The 23,232-nt window shown below is 41.9% G+C and overlaps 2 protein-coding genes across 3 annotated transcripts; both read right to left on the bottom strand.

Moving 5' to 3' along the window:
• Positions 1–1,086: 1,086 nt before the first annotated feature.
• Positions 1,087–17,332, bottom strand: TRPV1 (transient receptor potential cation channel subfamily V member 1). Its single transcript, XM_008495099.2, has 17 exons — positions 17,328–17,332; positions 15,915–15,919; positions 9,730–10,045; positions 9,188–9,354; positions 8,734–8,886; positions 8,220–8,360; positions 7,460–7,758; positions 6,681–6,857; positions 6,304–6,465; positions 5,633–5,728; positions 4,963–5,033; positions 4,127–4,292; positions 3,479–3,545; positions 2,910–3,226; positions 2,227–2,354; positions 1,859–1,974; positions 1,087–1,344 (listed from the first exon to the last, which is right to left on the bottom strand). Exons 3-17 carry the CDS (start codon positions 10,029–10,031, stop codon positions 1,178–1,180), a joined length of 2,529 nt encoding a protein of 842 aa, XP_008493321.1. The 5' UTR covers positions 10,032–10,045; positions 15,915–15,919; positions 17,328–17,332; the 3' UTR covers positions 1,087–1,177.
• On the bottom strand, positions 14,902–23,088 carry SHPK (sedoheptulokinase). 2 transcript variants are annotated; one of them, XM_008495101.2, is made up of 7 exons: positions 22,758–23,088; positions 21,391–21,532; positions 18,562–18,745; positions 17,633–17,785; positions 16,514–16,689; positions 16,197–16,397; positions 14,902–15,326 (listed from the first exon to the last, which is right to left on the bottom strand). In XM_008495101.2, the coding sequence occupies exons 1-7, from the start codon at positions 22,932–22,934 to the stop codon at positions 14,932–14,934; spliced, it is 1,428 nt and encodes a 475-aa protein (XP_008493323.2). In that variant the 5' UTR covers positions 22,935–23,088; the 3' UTR covers positions 14,902–14,931. The 2 variants fall into 2 exon arrangements, with proteins under 2 accessions (XP_008493323.2, XP_030318406.1); XM_030462546.1 differs by having other exon boundaries at positions 22,939–23,088.
• Between the last annotated feature and the right edge of the window lie 144 nt (positions 23,089–23,232).

Below are 23,232 nucleotides of genomic sequence, written 5' to 3'. Positions count from 1 at the left end.
GGGTGCCAAAGTTTCTCTCTTCCTCTCCTGCTGTTCTTTCCTCTCTTTCCAGGGCTCCTATCTTTAGTTCCAGCATATCTGCCTATTTTCTTCCTCAGATACTTTTCCTGATTCTCTTTATTAGTCCAGGCAGATGGATTTGCAGCACTTTTCCTCCTGTTGCTGCTGTCAAAGTCAAGAACAAAAACTTTGATTTCAAGATTATTATTGTTATACATTATTATACATTTGACCTTTGAAACATATATTCTCTATAACCACTATCTCTTACTTTGTACAAAGTTCATCTGTTATCTAAATAAATGTCAAATTTGGGATGCTGTTAAGCTTTTAGCCTCAGTAACAATAACTGTGAATTCTGGAGTTTACTCTGAAAGTGTAAGACAAACATTTATTTCAATGATTTTGGCTATTCAACCTTTAAGATTTCAGAGTATATTTGTTCTTGTGTTACAAGGAAAGAATAACAACATCTCAAAATCATTCATTATTTTGTATTCTTTCACTGTGAACCCATTTATTTAACTACTGTGCAAGAAATTTCCCTTATAGGAAGTTATCTCTGGGCTCTCAGTGATTTTTACTACTCTTTTATGAGTTAGTCTTCAGTTTTATAACAGATTGGTTACTTTTTGAAACCACAAAATCAGGTATAGCTGCTGAAGAAGAAGAATCTAAAAGCAGAGGAAGGTAGGCAACCCACTGTGTTCAGGGTCAAGAGATAATTTTTATTCACCATCACTGCCCACTTACACCAACCTGCAAAACTTAGTGAAACTCTTGTTAGTTAACAATGCAAATGTCAGTTCAGATCTCAGAAATCTCTCTCCCCTACAAAAAGCTCTGAAGTATGGGAAATGTATTTATATATAAAACAAAACAACAACAAAAAAACCAACTATGGGTAATGTTTGTAACACTTCATGATACAGCCTAGATGCACATATCTAGCCAAGTAAATACACACCAAGTAGTATAGACAGTTTCTTTCACATTTATGTCAAAAACAACCATGAAGACAGGAGTTTAAACAACAGGTAGTTTATTTACCCTACTTAATGAATTTCCTAAGTCCTCTGACCTTTCTTCATAAATCCCTGTCCTTATGAATGAAGCACTCTAACTGTGAGAACCAACGTAGGCAACCAGAATTAACCTTCTTAAAAATGAAATAAGATTAGGCTGACTTTGGAATTGTTTCCTTCAGTGTTTCAGAATCTTCTGGCTCATAATAAGGTTCCAAAATAGGTCTTAATTTGACTTCTCCTGGTAGTTTTTGAGGCTCTTCTCTCCTGCTTCCATCTCTCAAAAGTGGAACCAATGTTTTCCAGTTTTTCCCTGAAACTAAACAGGCAAGGAATAGTTAATATTTTCCCTCTGCAAAAAAGAGAAGAAAACATACAATTGGTTTAAATAGGAAGGTGATGAAGGATTAAGAAAGAAGCAGAAAGAAAGAACTTTGTGGGGTTTTATCCATCCTGTTCCATGAGTTTCCCATATTTCAGCTGGCAAGTACAGCAGAGACTGATCATGTGAGTTCAGAGCCTCCTAAGTAGCCTTTGGCTACTTGGCTGCCATCACACACTATCCCATCTCCTCAGGAATTACACATTATCTGCCTTGTAAAACCTACAGTCAGAATTTTCAATCTATGGGGCTTCTATTCCAGAGTAAGACTGCCATGTGGATAATGAGCCCACTTAATCCTTTACATTTTGTGCTGCCTAAAAATGCAGTTCACTTAACTACTGCCATTATCACTAAGCACATAAGCTGTCTGCTCTCTAACAATTAATCAACACACTTTCTATCACTGGTGTGTAGCCCACAGTAGGATTTAGGTCTTGGAAACCCTCACCTCTGCCAGGCTTAATAAAGTAACTGGGATTTCGTTTGAGGCCCTGAGAGCACCCAGGATCTTCATTGATTATGCCCAGGTTAGTATTCCACGTGGACCAGTTCACTTCATCTACCCTGCAAGAGAGAAGAACAGAAAATATCTGTATCCTAAGGACCCCCAGAAAACTCCAGGATGAGTTTATATCACACACTGCCACCTCTCAAGCCACAGAGCTGACCCAGAGAACAGATTAAAACAACTGCTGCAGAGAGTGTGCATGCAGTACTGTTCAGAGGAATGCTCTCAGGGGAAAGTTCTTTCCCCACTACCAGACACCATCACGTTTTTCTATAAAAGCTTGTCCATTTGATATACAAACAGGTTACCTAAAGCACCATCTGTAATCATCCTGGCCATCAGGTGTGACCCCCACCAAGACTTTCTTGCCAGACCTGAAGGAGCGCCCCAGACAGTTCAAGTAGCTGTTCTCAATATCCAAGATTGTGATGGCTCTCTGCCAAGTAAAAGAAAGCAGACAAATCCTGAATTCTGCCTTTATTTAAATAACCTTGAGCATTCATCATTGTCACCATTTTAGAGCAGGCATTGTAACCATCTCTGAAACATCACCCTTGTTAATATGTCATTAAAAATGATGAATTTCTGCTCTGTGATTAGAACTATGAAGTTTGCTTTCCTATCTCAGAAAAAAACCTGATGTGCCTTTATGAGTCTGGTAAAGGTTGTTTATTCCCCTTGGATAGTCTCTGCCTTCATAGTCTGATCAGGATTTTCCATCATCAAAAGCCCAAGTAATTCTGTCTAATTACAAAAGTACTTCTTAAATTCTGAACATCTGTGGAACATTGGGAACATCTGCTCAGGCAAAATGTCAAATATTAATGGAAAAGGAACTAATACACTTTTTTTAGGAACACTTCAGGAGAGTGAGAAAGAAGCACTGACCTGTTTGTCAGAAACATGTTAGTCCCTAAAGATCCTCTGAAATTTCTTAGAAAATTTCCCCACACCTTCCTTCTTGGATAGCAGCCTCACAGACCCAACAAACCTGGAGTTTCCAGATGCTCTTGCTCTCCTGTGCAATCTTGCTGACAGTTTCCCCCATCAGTGCGATAAGCATGTTGAGAAGGAGGATGTATGTGAGGATGACATAGAGAACCAAGAGGATGACAAACACAGACTTGAACTTGTAGTTCTCTGTGAACTCCAGGTCCCCCATCCCAATGGTGAACTTGAAAAGCTCCAGGCAGGTGTAATACAGACTGTTGTAGGAGGGGCGGCTTCGTTTCATGTGGTAGCATCGGGCATACTCAGAGCTATTTGTGTCTTGCCCCTCGTTGTCATCTTCAATTAAAGTCACCACAGCTGTTGCAAAAGAGGAAGCACATACGTAGGATAAAACTACAATTTCATATTTCCATTGCAAGCAATGAAAATGAGAATAAAGCTGATGTGTTGTCTTCATGGTGCTTTGCCCCTGGTACTCTATAAAATATTCTCTGTAACTGCCACCCTCAGAAAGTCCTGTCTCAGTTCCATGTATATAAAACCAAAAAGTCTGAGAATTTTTCTGAGATTCTTTAAGATAACAAGAAGTAACTCCAAGTATGGTATTACCTGTAGAAAATCCCAAGAGGAATACTAGATAGACAAACATGAAGCGACATAAATCTCTCAGGATCATCTGCAACATGGAAACAGAGTATTTTTATATTGCTAAAACTTGACTGTAAACTCTGTTATTCATGCAACAGTTTGCACACATATTCAGGATAATGATTTCATCTTTGTAACAATAAAACACATCAAGACAGTTGCATCTTTCTTCGCCCCTCAGGCTAGCTGGCTACACATATGTAAAGGTTTACTAGCCAGCTATTGCCTCTTAGCTAATTGCTTGGTTTGGTAACAAATTATATTCAAAGATGTTTCCAGGTGGTAGAAAACTGTGTCACTTCACACCAGACCACTCTGCACTGTTCTCATCCATTTCTATCCAACTGTGGTTATTTTGAAGCATAGCAGGTAAAAATAGTATCAAGACTGCTCTAAAATGTATGGATGAGGAGCAGGAGTTTTTTCTCATACTTTAAACCATATCACTTGACTCAAAAAGTAATGGCCAAGTGTAGCTGAGTGACACAGAATTTCCCAGTGGTATCATGGAGGTAGATATGGAGACTTCTCTCCTAGAAATGGGGTTGTTGGCAACAGTTTCCTGATCTGAGCACTCCGGTGGGCTCACCACCCACCCTCTGGACTGACCTTGGCAATCATGACAGAGTAAATGCCCATCTGCTGGAAGCCACGGGTGTAGTACAGCATGTTGGCCCAGCCCAGTGCCAAGGAGAAGACCATGAAAGCCACGTACAGTTCCTGGCCACAGAAGTACAGCACCACAGAGCTCAGGAGGAGCAAGGAGTGAACAAAGCTGAAAGGCAAGCATGGTCTGACTGCAGAGTCCTGATTTGGCTACAGATGGGGGAACAGAGGAGCCCCATGAGGCAGAATGAGATATTCTCCAAAACACAAAGCAGCCTTGGAGACACTTCCTCTCTCCCCTTTATTCTTCCCCTTCTCAAATCCTACAGTTCCTCTTACAAACTCCTCAGTTTCCTCGCATGCAAATTCCCACAGTCTCAACCCTGAGCTTTGTGACTAAACAGTAGAAAAGTCCTTAAAAACACTCATTTCTTCAGTACTCCTTCTTTCCACCAACCCATGAAACTGCCTTGTCAGCTGCACTCCAGCTGGAAAGAGAAAGGGCCCAAATTATTGAGAAGCAAAGGTCCCTTTAGGAATGAGAGGATTTCTGCACATCCAATGCACACACTCAAATGGAAGCCCAGCTTGGAGATCTGTTTCCAACTGCTGCATGACACAGTCACTGAACTTTTAGATACCTCCTTTACCTCCAAAGCAGATTACTGATCCAGAGTCACTTGTTCAAGTGCTATGATATCCACTGGCAAGTATTTTGTAAGGACCTCATGAAATTATAGCAAAGCACCTTCCTATTACAAGTGGCTTCAGCCAGTGGAGCAGATCTCATACAGTAATTTATTTCATGCTGAAATGCAACCAAAGATATTGGAGCTTACAAAAGAACCTCACTGTAGCTGTCAACTACCAGAGTCTTCAACGATGGGCGCCTCTGTATGAAGTACTGTATCTGGAAAAAACAAAAAAGGGAATGAAGACCAGGTCTGCATTCAGGAACAGATGTTTCCCATGTGAATGCATCAACTAAGCACTGGTACCCATACCAGGGATGTGGTACCTGTGGTACCAAGAAAAGCTCAAACACAACACTGCTATAACTAGGGGAGGACTCTTGCAGTAACACTTGACTCCTCTCACTTTGGGTGCTTCATTTGAGGACAACAACCCATTCAGTCACTGGCTTGAGGACCTGTGGTTCACTGTACACTCTCCACTGTCTGCCAAGAGGAAGCAGAGGGACTTCAGGCTGACAGACAGTCTTCAATAGGTGCCTGGCTATTTGCAGTACCTCATTCTTAAGCTTGGCTAATTGCCAAGATGCTCATTGACTTCTAAGAATAGTCTTTTTTAACACAATAGATAAAATAGCTGTATCTTAGCCTGGGGGCTCATTCACAACCCAGTAACTCCTAATCAAGCCAAAGAAAAAGAAACATAGCTATTGACTAAAACATCCTTAGCAGCCAATGTTAATTAACAGAAGAGGCATGTTTGATTCCCTCCTGCATCTACCCAAACAGCAAAAAGTAAATGTTTCAAGTATCTTACCCCCCTGAAAAAAAAATAGAGACCTCCCAGTACACTCAGGATCTCTCCAGTCACTCGAAAATATTCCCCAGTGCTGTGATGAAACTTGAAGGGAGGCTGTATAAGACAAGAAAATGAGACAGGAAACTGCTGGCTTTGCAACTACATTTCTGGGGTAACAGGGTAGGTTTCTGAATAGAATCATAGAATCGACTGGGTTGGAAAGGACCTCAGAGATCATCAAGTCCAACCCTTGATCCACTACCGTTGCAGTTCCCAGCCCATGGCACTCAGTGCCACATCCAGGCTCTTTGGAAAGATCTCCAGACACGGAGAATCCACTACTTCCCTGGGCAGCCCATTCCAATGTCTGATCACCCCCTCAGTAAAGAAATTCTTTCTCATCTCCAACCTAAACCTCCCCTGGCACAACTTGAGACCCTGCCCTCTTGTCTTGCTGAGAGTTGCCTGGGAAAAGAGACCAACTCCCCCCCTGGCTCCAACCTCCTTTCAGGTAGTGAATGTAGAATGTGTTGAAGCAAAGGGATAAGACTGGAAAATGAGCAGAAAATTTCCTCCTGCCTTCACGAAAGTGGAAAATTTTGATGTTGGGAGCACACATTCAAATGGGAGGCAGGTCTGGGTTATCAGGCACTGGGTGGTTCCCCTGATACCTGACAGGAGTAACATACCTTTTCAACCTTTACAGGTCTGTAGTAAGCAGCTGTGGTGAGGATGATGATATGTATAGCATAGACAAAGAAGTTGAAGTAAAATAAGTGTTTGACAAACCGGTCCCACTTGTCTTGCAGCAACCTGTTAAGGGGTTCCACCAGCAGCATCTCGTGACGGTTCTGAGCAGAAGAAAGAAGAAAATCTTGATGGGACCAGTATGCACTGGGCTTTGGAAACAACAAATACTCCTCTTCAGCAAGTGTTCCCCATAGTACCCTCTAAACTCAGGAAGGGAGATTGTCATTTTATAGAAATGAGGCAAAAGACACCGTGTGGAACATGGAGGTGTTCCCCAACAGTCTGTGAATAAAATGCCAAGGAGGTGAATACTCACTGGTGTTTCACTACTGTAGGCAATAATCTCAAGCACAGAATTCTTCTCACACGTGTCTACACAAGACAGGTCATAAAGAGATGAGTGGACAGGTCCATAAGCCCATTCAGTGAACTTTCTAGACAAGTGTCTGCACTCAGGATCTTTCATCTCTCGTCTGAGGATGTATGCAAAAATCTAATTGCAAAAGAACAATGCAACCAACATTTCAGTGCTAATGGACTTCTGGTTCCTCAGTATCTCCACAAGGATGGATAATTTCCCCCTAGTTTTAACTGTGCTGAAGTCAAACCACTTGAGCACTGCAGAGATCAAAGCCTGAAGTAAACAAAATTAATTTTCTCACTGGATTCTGGGAAACAAGAAATACAAACAGTGCTTACAACTTGCCATTATCTGTTTCAAAACTGCAAGAGAAAACCAGAGATGAATGCTACACATCTCTGAGCAGTCATTTTGAATGGGGACTGTTGGAAGGTTATATCAGCCAGCCAAAAGTACGAGGCCTCTAGTAGTTCAGGTGATTGCAGAGACCAGCTTTCTGTTTGGCATGGCATGGCAGAGGTGTATGAATAATGCCAGCTGGGCACAGACACACACACACTTCACAGCCTTTAGAAGACTGTGCAATTTTGCATGTTAATATGCAGCAACATTTCCTCTTAACTAAAAGGCCTCAACAACAAGCAGTGATAAGATCTGTCTTGCATAAATGTTTTGTGTGTACCCTGTGTAACTTAATACAGTGATGGGACAGTTAAACACATCTGCTCACCTACCCCTATCTTCCCTGTTTTGGCTGCCAGAGTTAATGGAGTCAGCCCTTTCTTGTTGGCGAGTTCTTCCAGCTTCAGGATTGGATTAATCTTGGCACCAAGGATCAATATGTTATTGTACATCTTGGTAACAAACTTGGTATTGTCCTTAGTGTTATCTGCAATCTCCACCAGTGTGTGCAGGACCATGTTGCCCATGGAGTCCTCAGCAGCAATGTTGGCTGCTTGGTAGGGGTTCTCCAGGAGGAATTTCACAATACTGAGCTGGTTGGTGCAGGCAGCCAGGGACAAAGGCAGCTCCCCTGAGGGAAAGCAATTGAAAGCAGTGGTCAGAAAGCCCCTTACTATATGTGCATAAACAGAGATGATCATGTTGTTTTCACCTTTCCCCAGGAGAAGGTGAATTTCTCTGCATGATACAGAACCAATTCTGGTGGCAGCTATTAGAATCACATTGTCTTGGGTTTAAGTGCAACACAAAAACATGGCTGCTTAAAAAAAGCCCCTTAAAAAGAGCCACCACAGAGGGTAAGATCCTTTAAAAGGATGCAGACACTAAGCTCCCACTGCACGCCAACAATTACCAAGTGTGTTTCTTTATAATCTCAGTCTTTGGGAGTAAGCATTTGGACTAAATGGTAGAACAGCCCATCTGCTACTTCTGAGCCCCCAGTACCACATAACCAGGATTATTTAACAGCTTGTGCTTGGGACAATGCTAAGATAACTCAATCAATAAAGCCCATACTGTGCTCACCCCTACCAAAATAAAAGCCAGGTTTCCCTTTGATTTTCCTGAAGAACTCTCCACAGGCTCTTGCATGAACATCTGCTCCGTTTTGGACCAAAAGCTTCACCAGGTCCATGTTCCGTCTCTCAATGGCGATGTGAAGTGCAGTCTGGCCTACAGAGACACTCATCAGACAGAAATCTTCAATGTTTAACACAAACTGAGAGCTTCCAGGCACCAATATTCACCCAGCTTCACGTAAGATGATGGCAGTGAAAGCTTTGCAGACTAAGAAGCTCTAGAATTGAACAAAAAATAAGGTGGCACAGACAGGAAACACAAGTTCCCTGAACCTGCTGTTAAATCACTGTGTATCAAAAATGGCAGAATCACACCTAGCAGTGCATGTGGGCTCAGGCACTCACACACTGGAACTTTGGGATGCTGCATCCTCAGGCATAAATCCTCCTACGTGTTTGCAAGCCTTGCCTAATCTTATCTTCAGCCTCAGTGCCAAGAATATTCTCCCAGCAGCTGTTTCTCTTACCCTTGTAGTAGTTGTCAGTATACTCTGCATTAACAAACTCTTTCAGAGTTCCAGTTTTCCTTGCAATGTCCAGCAGCAAGGGAATGGTATCATTCTTCCCATCATGTAGATTCAGCATGGCTTTCAGCAAGCAAGTTTTCCCAGTTTCTGGCTCTGTAAAACAAAAGATAACAGCTCTGTAGTAGTGATTACAAACCTCCCATCTACCCCCAGGCATGCAGGAATTAATGAGGCTCTTTTCAAAGGAAAAGAAAACTCATTCAGGGTTTCACAGAAAGTTTCAGCTTTTCTGAATTCTCTTATAACCTTAAAATCAATTGTCCAATTTACTGGGAAGTACTGGCTATTAGAGGGCCCCCTGCAGATGCTTAACACAATTATGGTGATTTGTTTTCATCTCAGGAGAACTGCTAGAAGAAGAGGGAAACTTAAGGTATGTGACACTGAAGGGTACCTTTGAACTCATCATCTGTGAGATGTTTCAAGGTTCTCTTAAGGTAGAGCAGCAGATCATCCAAGTCCCTTGTGTTGCCTTGGGCTACAGCATCAAAGATTCTTCTGCGGTCATAAAATTTGAAAGCTTTTTCTGAGCAGCCTGTGATAGAATCTGTAGAGAGGTGCCTAACAGGGGTAAATTTCAGTTATTTAAAGTCAGAAAAATAGCAGACTTTTCATAAACTGCCCAAAGACTATTTTCTATTTCCTTGTGTGAAGCACTACAGATCAGTACAGATGGATCTGCAAAGTCTGCAACATCATCTGCAATGAAACGTTCTATAAAATCATGCATCTGCTGCTGAGAAGTTGAGAACAAGACCTAAACATGGCATTGAAGTATGGCAGAGTAGCTGCAGATGCAATGCTCCTTATTTTGGCATAGAAAATAGTGAAACTGAAAAAATGGGCACGCTCAGAGAGAGAATAAATGCTCCTCTAGGAAACAGTCTGCAGCTGTCAAGCTGTTCATTATCAACAAATTTTACCCAGCAAACTTACTTGTGAAGTTTCCTTCTCTCCAAATTGGCATGAAATTTGATGAGGGAAGGTGCTATCAGGTGATCCATCTGGTACAAGGAGTCCATGGGAGCCATGTCCTTGTCACTGTCACCCATCACAAACCTCCCACGTCTTGCAAAAATGTTGCTTTTGAGTGGCTGCACCTTGGTGCTGGGCATTCCCTGGAGACTGTCAGACATTTCCAGCATGGAGTCCTCTCCATCTGAGTGTTCATCTGTCACGTTAGATTCCTCCATGTCAGAACTGCCAAATTTCTTCATCTTCCCAAGAATGGAAGACATGATGAGCAGATAGGCTGTGAGGAACCACACAAACATCTCAAGTCAGCATTTTATGGAGCCATGAGGCCCATTTTGCTTAGGGCTGCTCTCCAGAAACAGCAGGGAATGGATTGGTTGCTCTGATCCCAGAAGCTAGACAGATGGGCATACATTCACTATGCCCAAAGTTGGAACTGTTTAGTAGGTCATTAACTCCATGCTGTTTGTCAGAGTCCCCCCACTGCCCTTGTCCATTTCAGAATGGGGAAAGCAAGCCTGCATGTCCCAGAGCTTGTCAGCCACCCCACTGCAACCATTCCTACTTAAAACTCCATCCTCCAATCATTGTCACAGCCTGAACAACCCCAAACCTAAACACAATGTCTGCTTTTCTTCTCTACTTTCTAACTGGTTTGTGCCACAGTATGTTCTATATTAGGCCTGTGAGAAAAGCCTGTCAGTGCCACAACCATCTCAGTGCACAAAGCACAGAGGGCTTCCTGTGTATAGGAAATTGTCACTTCAAGGCTTTACCACAGATACAGCAGTGGTAGATGAAAACTGGTGTGTCTGATTGTAGGGAGATTAGTGTCACCTCAAACATGAGACAGAAAGGGGAGGGCTGCCACAGACAAGAGATGACTGTGAGACCACACAGCTGATCTTGTCAGCTTTACAGCCACAAAGGATTTGACACAAGCTAACAAATATACTGAAAGGAGAGCAGGCTTTCTTATACTGAAAGGAGAGCAGGCTTTCTTTTTTTTTTTTTTCCTTTTCCTTTTTAAACTTTTAACCTTGGTCTTCATACTACTAAGTTCAAGATATTCTGGAACTCCAGCAGTGAGGACAGGAATGCATCATATCTGAACTGCTGCACAGCCACAGAAACACACTCCAAAATTCTAGATTGCTTAGAAACCTTGCAGCTTTGAGCACAGGAATGCTGCAAAATCTGTAAAAACCTTCAGTTATAAACTGAAATACAGGAGTTACAGCAGTAACCTCTCTACATTCAGTATGAAAGCAACATCATAAACATGGTTCAAGGTTGTTTATCTTCTAGAAATATCCAGAGGGGTTGTTTACAAAGCTACATTGTACATGAAAGCTTGAGTTTCAGTTCTATGGGACTAGCTAACATTCAGGGTCACTTGTGGTTTTCCTGTGCAAGGAGGATAGGAAAGGAATTTTTGCCAGGCATTTGTTTTTTCTGTAACTTTGTACAACATACAAAGAAAACATCAATTTGCAAAGTAGCATACTTAGGATTACTTGAAGCAAAAGAGCAACGTATAGGTTAACTACTGACAACAGCTGTTAACTCACAATGTCCTTTGTGTCCTTACACACGTTCTTTGGGTCCTTACAATCACTCTGAAAGAATAATTTGTCTTATTAATTGTTCTATAAATAAGAAATTCCATATAGAAAAATATTTCCACTTTAAAAGTTATATTTTTCAGGAAAAAATGGAAAAAACACACACTGAGGATAAAGCAATCTGTAATTTTAGGAGTTTTTGTATTATTTAAATTAATGTGTATCGAGCCAAAAATACCAGAGAGATGGCTATGAAAAATGGAATCATTCATTTTCCACAGAATAGGTGCAGTATTAACATCCACAGAACAGACTCACTCCTGGCAATTTGCTCAAACCTGTTTCACTCATTAGATCTGGTTTTCTTTCCAAACCCTCTTGGTAATACTTTTGATAATGAAGACAAATCCACATTTCCTCATGAGTGTGAATTTGCAAGGGAAACAAGCTTCAAAATTCTATGGAAAGATTCTTGGAGAAAAAAAAAAAATCCTAAAAAATGCATGACCTTCTTAAAGTCTTTGAATCCTATGTGTACATTGTCATTTGAAATAAGAAATGAAATATTTTTGATAGAATATCTAACCTGATCACATAATAAATACCAAAGGGAGATTACAACTATTACAACTAACACCCAGGATATTCAAATATACATGCAGAACTTACAAATATTGCCAAAAAAATCCTGTCTTCAGCAAAACAGTCCAGCCTCAGTGAACACCCTCTGATGCACCCTCTGATGCTGCCAGATATTCCTCCTTCAAGGAGCTCGGACTGAAAAGACCTCAGAGTTTGCTTCTCCACTTCATTGGTCTGCAAACGTGCCCTGTGTGTCTGATGATTTTTAGAATCAATGGAACTTCACTAGAAAAATAGGGAATAGAGTAATAAGATCATTAAGATCAATTCTGGAACCAGAAGCCTCAGTAGCTTCTATTCCCAGGAGCTTAGCAAAGCTCTTTACAAGAAATGCTGTAAGTTGCTGGGGTTTTTTTCCATCCCCTTTAATTGCATTCAGTAATGGATACTCTTTCTCCAGATTTCCTCTTTGTAAATACACTCAAAGCTTGCAAAAAACACCCAGACCACAGGACAACAATTGTTTCTGTGGGTCAGTTTCATTTCCATTTAAAAACTTTGTAAAATATGCCACAACTTTTCTCCTAGATCAGCCATCTTCCTGGACATCTTTCTTGGGCAGCTGCTTTAAAGCTCCACCAAGTACTTTACAGGTAAGCTGATTCTGAAGAGAGTTGAGGGAAAACCAATGACACAGTGAACCTAAAGCCATTGTACCATTCCATGTTCTTGCTATGTTTTATCTGAATAATACATATATGTAAGTCTGCTTTCCCATATTGATGTCATCAGGTAAAATAATGTTATCTAGAATAGATCTAACATCCTTAAAGATAAAAGCACTGTGATATATTGTTAAGTATTTTACTTACATAAGACCTTTTTGCCAAAAACTAGTCTAGTGAAACAGCTTTTCCAGCAGGCTGAGCTGATAGGCTGTAGGTGATAGGTTAGAAGCATCCTCCAGACCTGCAGCTCCTGGGGTTTTGAGTTAGATCATGAAATAACCCAATGACATTATCTGCTTTAGGTTTTGCAAAAGGTAACTACCTTTCCTGTCTTGCCACCTATCCACGTGTGGATAACAGAATACAGTATTTGCCTGTTTGACAGCAAACTAATTATACTCTTTAAATCACCTCATGGCATGGCACTCACAAGAGATAAAATGCACATTTATTAATGCATAAGGATAGATTACCAATCAGCCACGTCCTGAGCTGGTGCTCCTGGAACTTTGCTGAGCAGAACCCCTCACTCAGCATCACAATTCTCTCTCTCCAGCTCAGAGACTCTGCTTTGGAAATTATATGGATCAGTACAGGGTCTGCTTTATTCCATCTCCAGCTTCTTGCTGGTCCCTTTAGCTAAATACTCTTTCCCTCTCCTCTCCCATTCCAGACACCAGCTCCTTTCAGTCTTACTGCTCTCTGATGTACACTCTTTGGGAGATTTCTGCTATTTTCTGAGGTTTGATGCCTCCTCCATCAGCCTTCTTGATGTGTATTCCTTGGGAAGATGCTGTTTCCTACCAGCAGCACTCCATTGCTTTTCCCAACAGTGGTTGGACATATCATGCTCCATCTCAGCAGGGGACCTGGTTCAAAGGTACAAAATGTAAAAACTTATCTAGACAGACCAATAATAAACAGGAAAGAATTTAATCTTGGTTTTGGGTCCTGCATCCAGAATGCTGAACAGAATTTGTGAGACTTCTGTGCTGGAGAATGATTTTACCAATTCAGAGCCTTCTCCACCACTGCAAATGGAAAAATATCAGCATGTGTATTAAAGATCTGGAAGCTGTATCCTCCAGATGTACTTCTTTCCAGTTATTCAATAAAAATGAAAGCAGACCTGCTGATGCAAAAATATTTTAAAATAAAATTAAAGGGAGAACTACATATAACACAATTAAGACTTTTTACAAAATCTACACTGTAATTCCTATATATGCCAATTGTTCCCTAAACACAGCATCAAATAGATGTCTGGAGGGAGATGGAAATTAATCCATCTCTAATTAAGATCTCAGAAGAGCTTACTTACTACAAAAAGGAGGCAGTCTTGATGTTGCTAATGGGCAAGGTGGGAATACACTTCCACGTTTCAGTTGGAATACACACTTTTAAGTAATGAAATTGTATCCAGGTAACACAAAACTACCTTCCCAGTGCCATTTGAGCAAGAAAGGTGTACATCCACCTTGTTTACCATCAATTCTGATTGTTTCAGAGAGGCCCTAGTCCATTCTACACCCAAATCCCAAAACAATTGCCTGAATAAGAAAAATAGCTACATCTCACCCTGTAAATCTTTTTTCCACTTAGATATAAGCCCCACATTCCAGTTACTTCCTATCATAGTACTGGCCTGGCCTTGCCTTTCACTTTAGTCAACTGTTCTTGACCTGGGTACCCACAGAAATAATCCCCCATGTTATATTTTAATTGTTTGGTTATGTTCAAGCAAAGATCTTTTCCAGAGACAACATGCAAGGTGAGAGAACTGCCACTCATTCTGTCCAAGAGCCACCCAACTCCCCAGACAAGGCTGACATCCCTGTCTGCTGCCTATACATATGAATATTGTGAGACAGCTTATTGACAAGAAGTACCTAATGAAAGCAACAGGCTAAGTTACAGACAGCTACTCATGTCTCCTGGTCCTTCTAAACAGATTTCCTACCAGGAAAATGAGCCTCACATGAAATATCATTTTATGCAGAATGTTAATGGATCTTTCCTTAGTCACTCAGTCAAATTTAATCTGATAATTACTCCTCATTTCACAAATGGGAATGAGAGAGCAATGAAATGTGCAGAAGACATTAAATGCAAGCTTTTCTCTCTTTTTTTTTTTCCCCCCCACTGTAATGAGTGAGATGGCCTGGTGAATACAACCCCAGAAAAAATTAAAGAAGTGAAAGGAAACGCTGCACAGCCAGGAAATAATTTTTACAAAAAAAAAGAAAAAACCCAAGAGGTTTTGTCCCAGGCCATTGCAAACAACGACTTTATTTTCTGTGGACCATCACCATGGCAGCCCCCACAGCAGCATCGACATCCTTCCCATAAACGACAGGGAATGGGAAAACCCTTTCCACCTCCTGGCGCAGCACCTGGTTCCTGGCGAGGGCGCTGCCGCTCCCCAGGACTCTCCTGATTCCCGATTCCTGCAGCCGCGGCACAGGGAGCATGGAGCAGAGGTTCTCAACAACGCCGCGGCACAGAGCCCTTGTGATGTGCCCCAGGGAGAGGTCAGAGACAGCAATATTGGTCACCGACGCCAGCTGCTCAGGACTGTGTCTCTCTCCAAATACGGTTGGGTGGACCGAGAGTTTGCTGTCGTTCTGAGCCAAGGCTGCACTGATTATCTTTGTATAGATGGCAGATTCCTGAACCTGAAGCCCTGAGAAGCAGATGGGAAACACTGTGTTACTGCCGAGGGGTGTGGAGGCTTCAAATGGAGCTGATCCCCCTGTTCAGCAAAATACTGTACATCTTTCCCCTGTCCCAAAGGTAGTTGTTTTCCCAGGATTATGAACCACAGCTTCCCCATCCAATTGTACCTAGTGCCTGTTTAGCAATCTTTTTCTGATTACAGAAACTGCTTTTCCTGATAATACAACTATTTCTCTTTGCCTATACTGTGCTAAGTTACACTACACTAAGTATTTTAAAGGCCCCAATGGCTGGATTGCACCTGAATGGAAAGTTCTCTTCGAGTGCTGACTGAATGAACAATTTTAGAGCTTATTTCCATATTACAAAACCCAAGAGACTATTAAAAAAAACCCAAAAGCCCAACCCTGAAGACCATATTTTAAACACTTAGAAGATATTGCATGAGTTTGAGTCTTGAAAAAATTGGATGAGTTTGAGTCTTAAAATCCATTAGAGTGCTACAAAACACAGAGCAAAAGGCAACTGATCTAATCAAGGGAGTCCTTCAGACTGCAGTCATACAATGGTAGATACTGTTCTCAAACTTGCTGACCTTTCCTTTTGAAAAACAACTTGTAAAAAAATAATTTTCTTGTGTTCTTGAAACAAAAACCTTGAGGCATTGTGAATATGGAGTCCAAGCCTGACTGTCCCAGCGTGTTCATAAGCTCCTGCAGGAAATTCCAGAGATCTAGGAAGCATGACCCAGGAGCTGCATCCTTGTTCCTTATATGGCATAATAAAACAGTTCTAGGCTTGTTCCTTTGCCTTAGCTTCCTCTTACCTCACTGAACAATCTGAGTTTTAAGCTTTAATTATTGTTGAAATAGCTTACCTAGCTCTTCTGTCCACTGTGCCACCATGTCCACAAATGCTGCCAGGACATTGCCTCCGTTCAGGGATGCTGCCACTGCCAGGTAGTCACCACTGAAGTAGGGAAAATAAGTAACAGCTGAGGAAGTATCTGGTGTCTCTGGAGGCTGGAAACCCAGGGGCATTGAGATAGTCAGCTGAGCAGAGGTACTGATGTTAAGAACTAGAACACAAAAGAAATAATTAAAAAACAGAAGAAAAAAAAATAAATCAGCATTTTACCAGGCTATCCCTGAAGGAGGACAGTGAAAACTGAGGAAGATACCAAGATGATCTTACCTGCATCAGTCTTCTCAGTCAGACAGGAATAAACAGAGCATTGGAAATCTCCCAGAGCAACTCCTACTTTTGCTCCTTTGGGAATTCCATGCCATGCACAGACTGTCGTGCCTGCAATACTGCCAGGGTCTCCCACCTCTGGAAGCAAGTGAACAGGAAAGCCAGATTTTTCCAATCTGCAATCAGAATAATATAACTGCAGGAAAGCAGCATGGGAATGTGTGGCATGATTACAGAGACCACTTGGAAGTGAACCTGGCCATTCATTTGTGGCTGCTGGATTTATGGATGCTTTCACCTATTCTGAAAGCTTTGTGTTGCACAGAAGCAGCATTCCATTTAAAGGGGGTGGGTTAACTAGAATAGTCTAGAAGAATAAATAGCTTTCCTGTATATATAACCTGGTTACTTGAAAGTACCCAGCAGTACACATTCAGCAAGTTTAACTTGCTGATGTCAAACAGACAAACAGTTCCAGGGTGAAGGCACAATCCCAAAAGCAGCAAAAAAATGCAACTTCTAAGTGTCTTTGAAGCTTTCATGCAGTTAGTGGTTCAAAACCAAATCACAAAGTCAAGTCCAACAAACTCCTTACATAATCAAACTGCAAGATATTCTACATTGCTACAGCAAAACCCCCAGAGCAGTGAAAGTTTGGGAGGCCATACACAAGTTTCTGTCACTCTTTCATACCTTCATGAGTAGATCTTTTCATCTTGGAGTCCTGGCCTAACCTAAGCCCTGAAACATACAAGGCCTTAGCACTCAGCCCTGAAAGAACAAATCATTGAAATAAATAGGTAAATAAATAAACAAATTTTCTGTAAGACTTCCAGTGAGTCTTAGCAGCTGGCAAAGGAGCTCAGCTTAAATAACTAAAGAGAACAGTTTGGTATACTTGGCCCCATGGACAAATCTCTCAGCTCTGCTGTCTCCTGTCTCAGGTATTTCTAAAAATACTGTGCCAGAATTTATGTAATTTAAAGATTTGTATCTTACAAAACAGAGAAAACTCAATATTTCTTCACTACAGGCTACCCTACTTGATTAGGAGTAACTTTCAATCCCTTTTTATCAAACTGAAATGCACAAACCCTTCTGAATGACCTTAGCACTTACATGTCAGTATTCCAGCTCTTGTTTGTGCAATTAAAATATCCCCAGCTGGCAGCATTCTGGACAGACATGAGTGGCTTCTTCAGGTCACACAACATAGCAACCACATAGTCATGGATAGTGCCAGCTGCATCGTAAGACTTCAGAAAATCTGGACTTTTAAATAAAACATTTTAAAAACAAAAACATAAATGGAAATGTACTTAATGGCACAAAAAAAGCAGGAGCAAACTGAAGCAGCTGGAGTCAGGAATTACACATGCCATGCTCCCTATATTTGCAGAACACATGCTGGAAAAAACCCCAATCTAATACATTTTTCCCCATTTATTGGACCTGGACTCAGACACTGGCTCTTTGAGAAGCAGAGCATACAAGAGATGAAACTGAAAAGCAAGTGGTGCTGATGCCTAAGTGAAAAATTGTATCCTCTGCAACATGCCACAACAAAGCAGAGAATTTGTAACACCTCATAGGGATCTCTGTGTCTAAGGAAGGAAGGAATGCAAATTAATTTAGGGACTGTTTGTTTTAGCAGCTGGCGGGAACTGGGCAAAGCAACTCTCTTGCTGTTTTAGGCATGTTTGTACTTTTCACAATCTGCACAAAGCAAAACTGCAGTGTTCAATTGCATCAGCAGAACTCCTCTGAGCAGTAGAATGGCTAGAATTGTTCTGTGACACTTCAAGGCATCAGTTAATATATGGTCAGAAGCTTTTCTTTTCATAAAAGATCCCAGCAGTGTTTTTATGAGGTCAAAGACTCTTGTGTGCTTGGTTGCATGTACTGAATGCTGCCATTTTCTCTATTCTTTGACTGCTTTATGATGATTACAGAGAACTGCAGCCAGTAGTGGCATTAACATGTCACAGGAATACTAATTGTCACATAAATTCAAGATGAGAAACTGCAGGTGAAACAGCTCCCAGTACCTCTTCTTTAAATACCAGAAGGCTGTGGCACACCCAAATCCTGTAGCCAAGCTGATATGTGACTGTGGCAGAGGAAGAGAAGAGAGGAAGGTGGGGCTGCAGCGGCCATCCTGCCAAGTAATGAGGTGACTGACTTCCTCTGGCTCAAAGGTGGGGCCTGTCCCACCCTCTGTCCACTTGCACCCTGAAACACACAGTATCCAAGAAGTTCAGTGACTCCCTGCAGCATATTCTGCCTGGCAATCTTCATTTCTGGACACTTTTGAGTAATTTGTCAAATATATTGGAAAAAGAGCAGACATGGTGCCAGGAGTCATTGTAATCAAATTAATTAGTCACACTTTCCAGCCCTAGATGTCATCCTAATGCTAGGCAGCCTTTGCTAGAACAGAAAATGGCACTGAAGGGCTTTCTTCTTGCCCAAAGAGACAAGCAAGTTGCACCTTGGGATATTTATTATACAACTTAAATAACAGGTGATCAACAGCAACAAAAAACCCCACAGTTCTGCTATGGGAGTTAATGAGCTGATCTGACAGCTTGACAGGTCTCCCATACAAACCTTAACTGGGATCTGCCACAACCTGGAGAATGCTGGATTAGTAAGGAACTGTCTGTGATGGATAGCTTGTAGTTCCATCATTTTCTGAGCCAAAGCAATAGGAAATCTGGATCTGTGTGTATAGAACAATGGACTGCAAAGTACTACAGAGCAGCTGTAGTCCATAACAAAGCTTCACAAAGGGTAGAATAGAGTTTGAATCCATTTTACCAGCCCAGCATGTTCCTTCTGAACACAGAACACTACACCTCTGATGAAACCTTCACATCCCTTCACACAAAGGCCTGGGTTAAATTATGGCAGCTTCTCAGAGCTGCTCAGAGCCTTCACAGCTCCAATCCAAAAGGCTTCTTCCTGCCCTGACATGCTCACCACGAACACTTCTGCAAAGGTCCTGTCCAGCAGCAGAGCAAGCACTGCCATGGGATGTCTGTTAGCACACTCTGCTGTCACAGCACACCTCTGACCACTGCTGCTCTCCCAGGTGATGTCTGGCACACTGTGGGGACAGACACACGCCCCCTCCAGCTGGCTCTGTAACTGAAGCAGCTTTTTGGGTTTGGGCTAGGGATGGGAGCAGTTTCAAGCTGTGCTTTGTCACTCGTCCTACAGGTCAGAGAAGATCCCCAGCTGCTGAACTGGCCAGCACAAACATGGCTAAAAGTCTTTTCTGGGCTGGGGACAGGAATCTGAAGTTACACTCCCACAGTAACAAGTAGCCCTGAAAGCTGGGAAGTACTACATGAAACATGTAAAGCAAACACAGTTTTTCTTGTTCCCTTAATTCTCTGCTCCATCAAGTCAGTTTGAACTGAATTTCCAACTGGTTTGCCTCTCTAGTTTTAAATGGATTTTAAGAAATATTGTTAACCATAAATCTTACCCCAAAGGATTCCATTGAAAATGCATTTTGTGTCCCAAAGTGCATGGTTTCACTTAGTGTACTCAAAACAAGTGAGAGCAAACACCCTCTTTCCCTTGACAGAAAAGAAACAGAAGTGGCACATGGCTTTAGGAAATAAAATATTAACCAGTATGACATAAGAATCTGTGTCTGCCATGAACCCATGAGGCTCTGTTATGTAGCCCTTGGGACAGCTGGAAAGCAAGCAATGGCTCCTTCAGTCCATCAGCCTCTGGATTTCTTCTTTCTAATCAGTTTAGTATTTAACATAAAATTACAGCCAGTAATGAACAGCAGAGTCTCTAAAAGCAATTAAGACCCTGACAACTTGTGACAGGCAGTGACCAGCACTTTTGGGAAATCTGTTCTGTGGTTTACAATAAATCTTTGCTTAATCTGTGTAGCTCCCAGTATTATAAGAGTGATATAATTGTTTAGATGTGCCCATCATAAAGCAAAGAGAAAGAAGACATGGAACTGCATTCTGAAAGCCTTAGACTTTGGTAGGATGTCAGCCAAGAAATTAATCCATCCCTATCTGACATGGCTGGCGAGCCAAGGCCTGAATATTCCACACATCCTCCCTGTCACAAATGCTGTTTGAGTATTTGCACAATCAAACCCCATGTGGCTACCTCACTGCAGTTGGTTTTGTTCCTGAGGTCTTGGCCCTTCATTCCTCAAGCAGCTGAGCATTCAGAATCGTGACTATAATCATTCTTTCAGCTCCTACTCATTGAAGCATAAGCAACAATCTAAGACTTGCTGGGAAAAAAAAACAAACAAAACACCTTGAGAGTTGAGAAGGGGGGAAAAAAAAAAAGACTGAAAACATTGTTTATTGAACTTTCAAGCAGCACTTTCAACAGCATTTCTAAATAGCACAGAAATATTCACTGCTGGAGAGCTATGCTATGCAGATTCTAACTTAAAGATCAAGCACAGTTAATTTTTCAAGGTATACACAGAACAACTAACACTGCTGCCACAGAACCATTAGAAAGGTTTCAAATACTGGGCAACAGCTATTGTTTGATGTGGTGAACAGTATTCCCCTCCCTCCAAAAGAAGTCATTCACATGAATCAGAAGTTCTTTCAACTGTCAGTAGATAGCACAAGATGGACAATTAGCAAGCCACAAATATGTTATTCCTCCTTCATATTAATAACTGTGCTGACTCTGCAGGGATCTCACAAGACTGAAGCCTTCAACTACTCTGTGTAAATAACACAGTCATCTACAGTCAGCAGCTGAAATTCCTGTAATTAAAGCAAAACTCCCACAGATCATCTTCTCTTAATTCTGAAGACCAAAGTGCAAGTTTCACACTCTGAACAGGAATGCCAAATAATTAATATTACCTTTATCTTTTTTCCAAAACACAATCCCATGCATTTGTCCTGAAATGCCAATGTGAGTGACTCTTTGAAGCTGCTGCTGAGGTAGAGCAGCAAGGCATTCATTCAATGCTTTTATTATTCTTCGGACATTCTGCTCCATTCCCTGTAATCATAAAGCATTATTCTGAGCATGAAACCATTAGAATTCAGGCATTGTATTTATTAAACAAGGCTCCTCTGGTCTGAAGTGAAGAACAGCATTCATTTAGCTTAATAGCATGTATTAGAATAACATTCACTAAATTAAAAAAAAAAAAAAAAAAAAAAGTAAAAACCACCACAAAACCACAAAAATTAAAAAAACAAGACTAGAAAGTTGAGAGAGAACAGCCTCTTAAACTGAAGGCCAAATAATCCTTAATTGCCTGAGTTATGCTCAAATATACATTAAAAAATCCATTAACACTCCATTATATGTTTTCATTAGTTCACCTTATACATTGTTGCTCTTTTTCCTCAGAGAAAGGTTTATTTGGGTGTTGTCTTCCTTAGGCCTTCCTAAAGCCCCTCTATAGCTACTTCCTTCCAATTTTGGAATATTTTGACATTAATACTTGGTTTTTAGATACTCTATTCCTAGACCTTACCAGCAAACTGATCTACTTGGCATACTGAGCAAATGGTGCCACAAAAGCAGCTGCATTCCAGCTTTCACACTTCTGAAGATCCAGATTCCTTTGTGACAGACCAGTATGAAGATTATAAGCAAAAGTATTCAAGTATGTCTACATATAGATGTAAACTCATCTGCACATACATACTTTTGGCTGCATAAACATGATGCATAATGGGGAGCTGGCCTGTTTGGTATCTTCACTCAGAAATTACCACCTGAACTCATGACAATATCAGGCTAGAAGAAATGTCCATACTTGTTTTTTATGATTCTGACTCTTCCTTTTTCAGCCTGACCAACCCAATGGATGTAAAGATCTTTAACAGGAGAACATGTTTCCTGGTGATTTCCACAGGGAATTTCCAGTTGTAATTCCAGCTCACATTAGCATGCAAAATGCCCTTCCAGTTGGCAAGTGGATGCTGTTTCCTGACTGGCAGCACCGAAGACGAGGTGATGATTCATGGGAGATCAGTTTTAGTTGTCTTAAGCAACTTCCCAGAACCTGACTCTTTCTTAAAACAGCTGTACTTGACCTTCTTGAACAGCAGAGAGCATTTTAGTTCTATTTGCAGCAGCCATTTGTCAACCTAGGCACAAAAACAATCCAAGAAAGCCACTCAAGGCTTCACAATGTGCCAGAACAAACCAGCTGCTTCATGGCAAGAAGGGTACCCTTTGGGTGTCTGCAGTGCTATCTGCTCCCCCTTACCTGTGGTCCAGCTTCCAGGCTACTGGTGTATGCCTGTGTCTCCCTGGAGCAGCTCCCTGCCACCACCTGCCCTCTCTCTGTCCCTTCCAACAGCGCTGCCTTCACCGACGTCGTGCCCAGGTCTATGCCCAGCACACAGGCAGGAGCAGACCCCGCCATGGCTGGACAGGATTGCATTCACCTTCCTCACGTCTCTCCTCGATGGCGGGACCCACCCCCGCCACGCTGAGCCCCGCACTGCTCCTCGCTGCCTCTGAGGGGGCCACGGATGCCGAGGCCAAGATCAGCGCGGGCTCCAACCCCAGCAGCGCTCAGAGCCCGGGCAGAGAACGCGGCCCGGACTTCGCCCTTTGGCCGAAGATGTCTCCCCTCAGCATTGCCTAGGCGCTACCCCTCCCTCTTGGGCGGGACAAACCATCCCTTCTCCAGCCCTGCGCGGTGACTTGCGCCGCGTTAAACGCAACATGAACAACCA

The sequence above is a fragment of the Calypte anna genome, chromosome 19 (assembly GCF_003957555.1).
Source record: "Calypte anna isolate BGI_N300 chromosome 19, bCalAnn1_v1.p, whole genome shotgun sequence".
Taxonomy (NCBI): Eukaryota; Metazoa; Chordata; class Aves; order Apodiformes; family Trochilidae; genus Calypte; species Calypte anna.
Note: the sequence above shows the minus strand (reverse complement) of the source record. Positions and strands in the feature narration are given on the sequence as shown.

Bases quoted from the DNA above. Each gene is read 5' to 3' on its own strand.
- TRPV1 (XM_008495099.2), bottom strand. From the start codon at position 10,031: ATGTCTTCCATTCTTGGGAAGATGAAGAAATTTGGCAGTTCTGACATG. The intron at 3,227-3,478 runs GTAATACCATAC...CTTTTGCAACAG, and splicing joins CCTCTTGGGATTTTCTACAG to CTGTGGTGACTTTAATTGAA. The intron at 2,355-2,909 runs GTTTGTTGGGTC...TTTACTTGGCAG, and splicing joins AGAGCATCTGGAAACTCCAG to AGAGCCATCACAATCTTGGA.
- SHPK (XM_008495101.2), bottom strand. From the start codon at position 22,934: ATGCAATCCTGTCCAGCCATGGCGGGGTCTGCTCCTGCCTGTGTGCTG. The intron at 21,533-22,757 runs GTAAGGGGGAGC...TTATGATTACAG, and splicing joins GCCTGGAAGCTGGACCACAG to GGAATGGAGCAGAATGTCCG. The intron at 18,746-21,390 runs GTAATATTAATT...TGTGTGTTTCAG, and splicing joins GTTTTGGAAAAAAGATAAAG to GGTGCAAGTGGACAGAGGGT.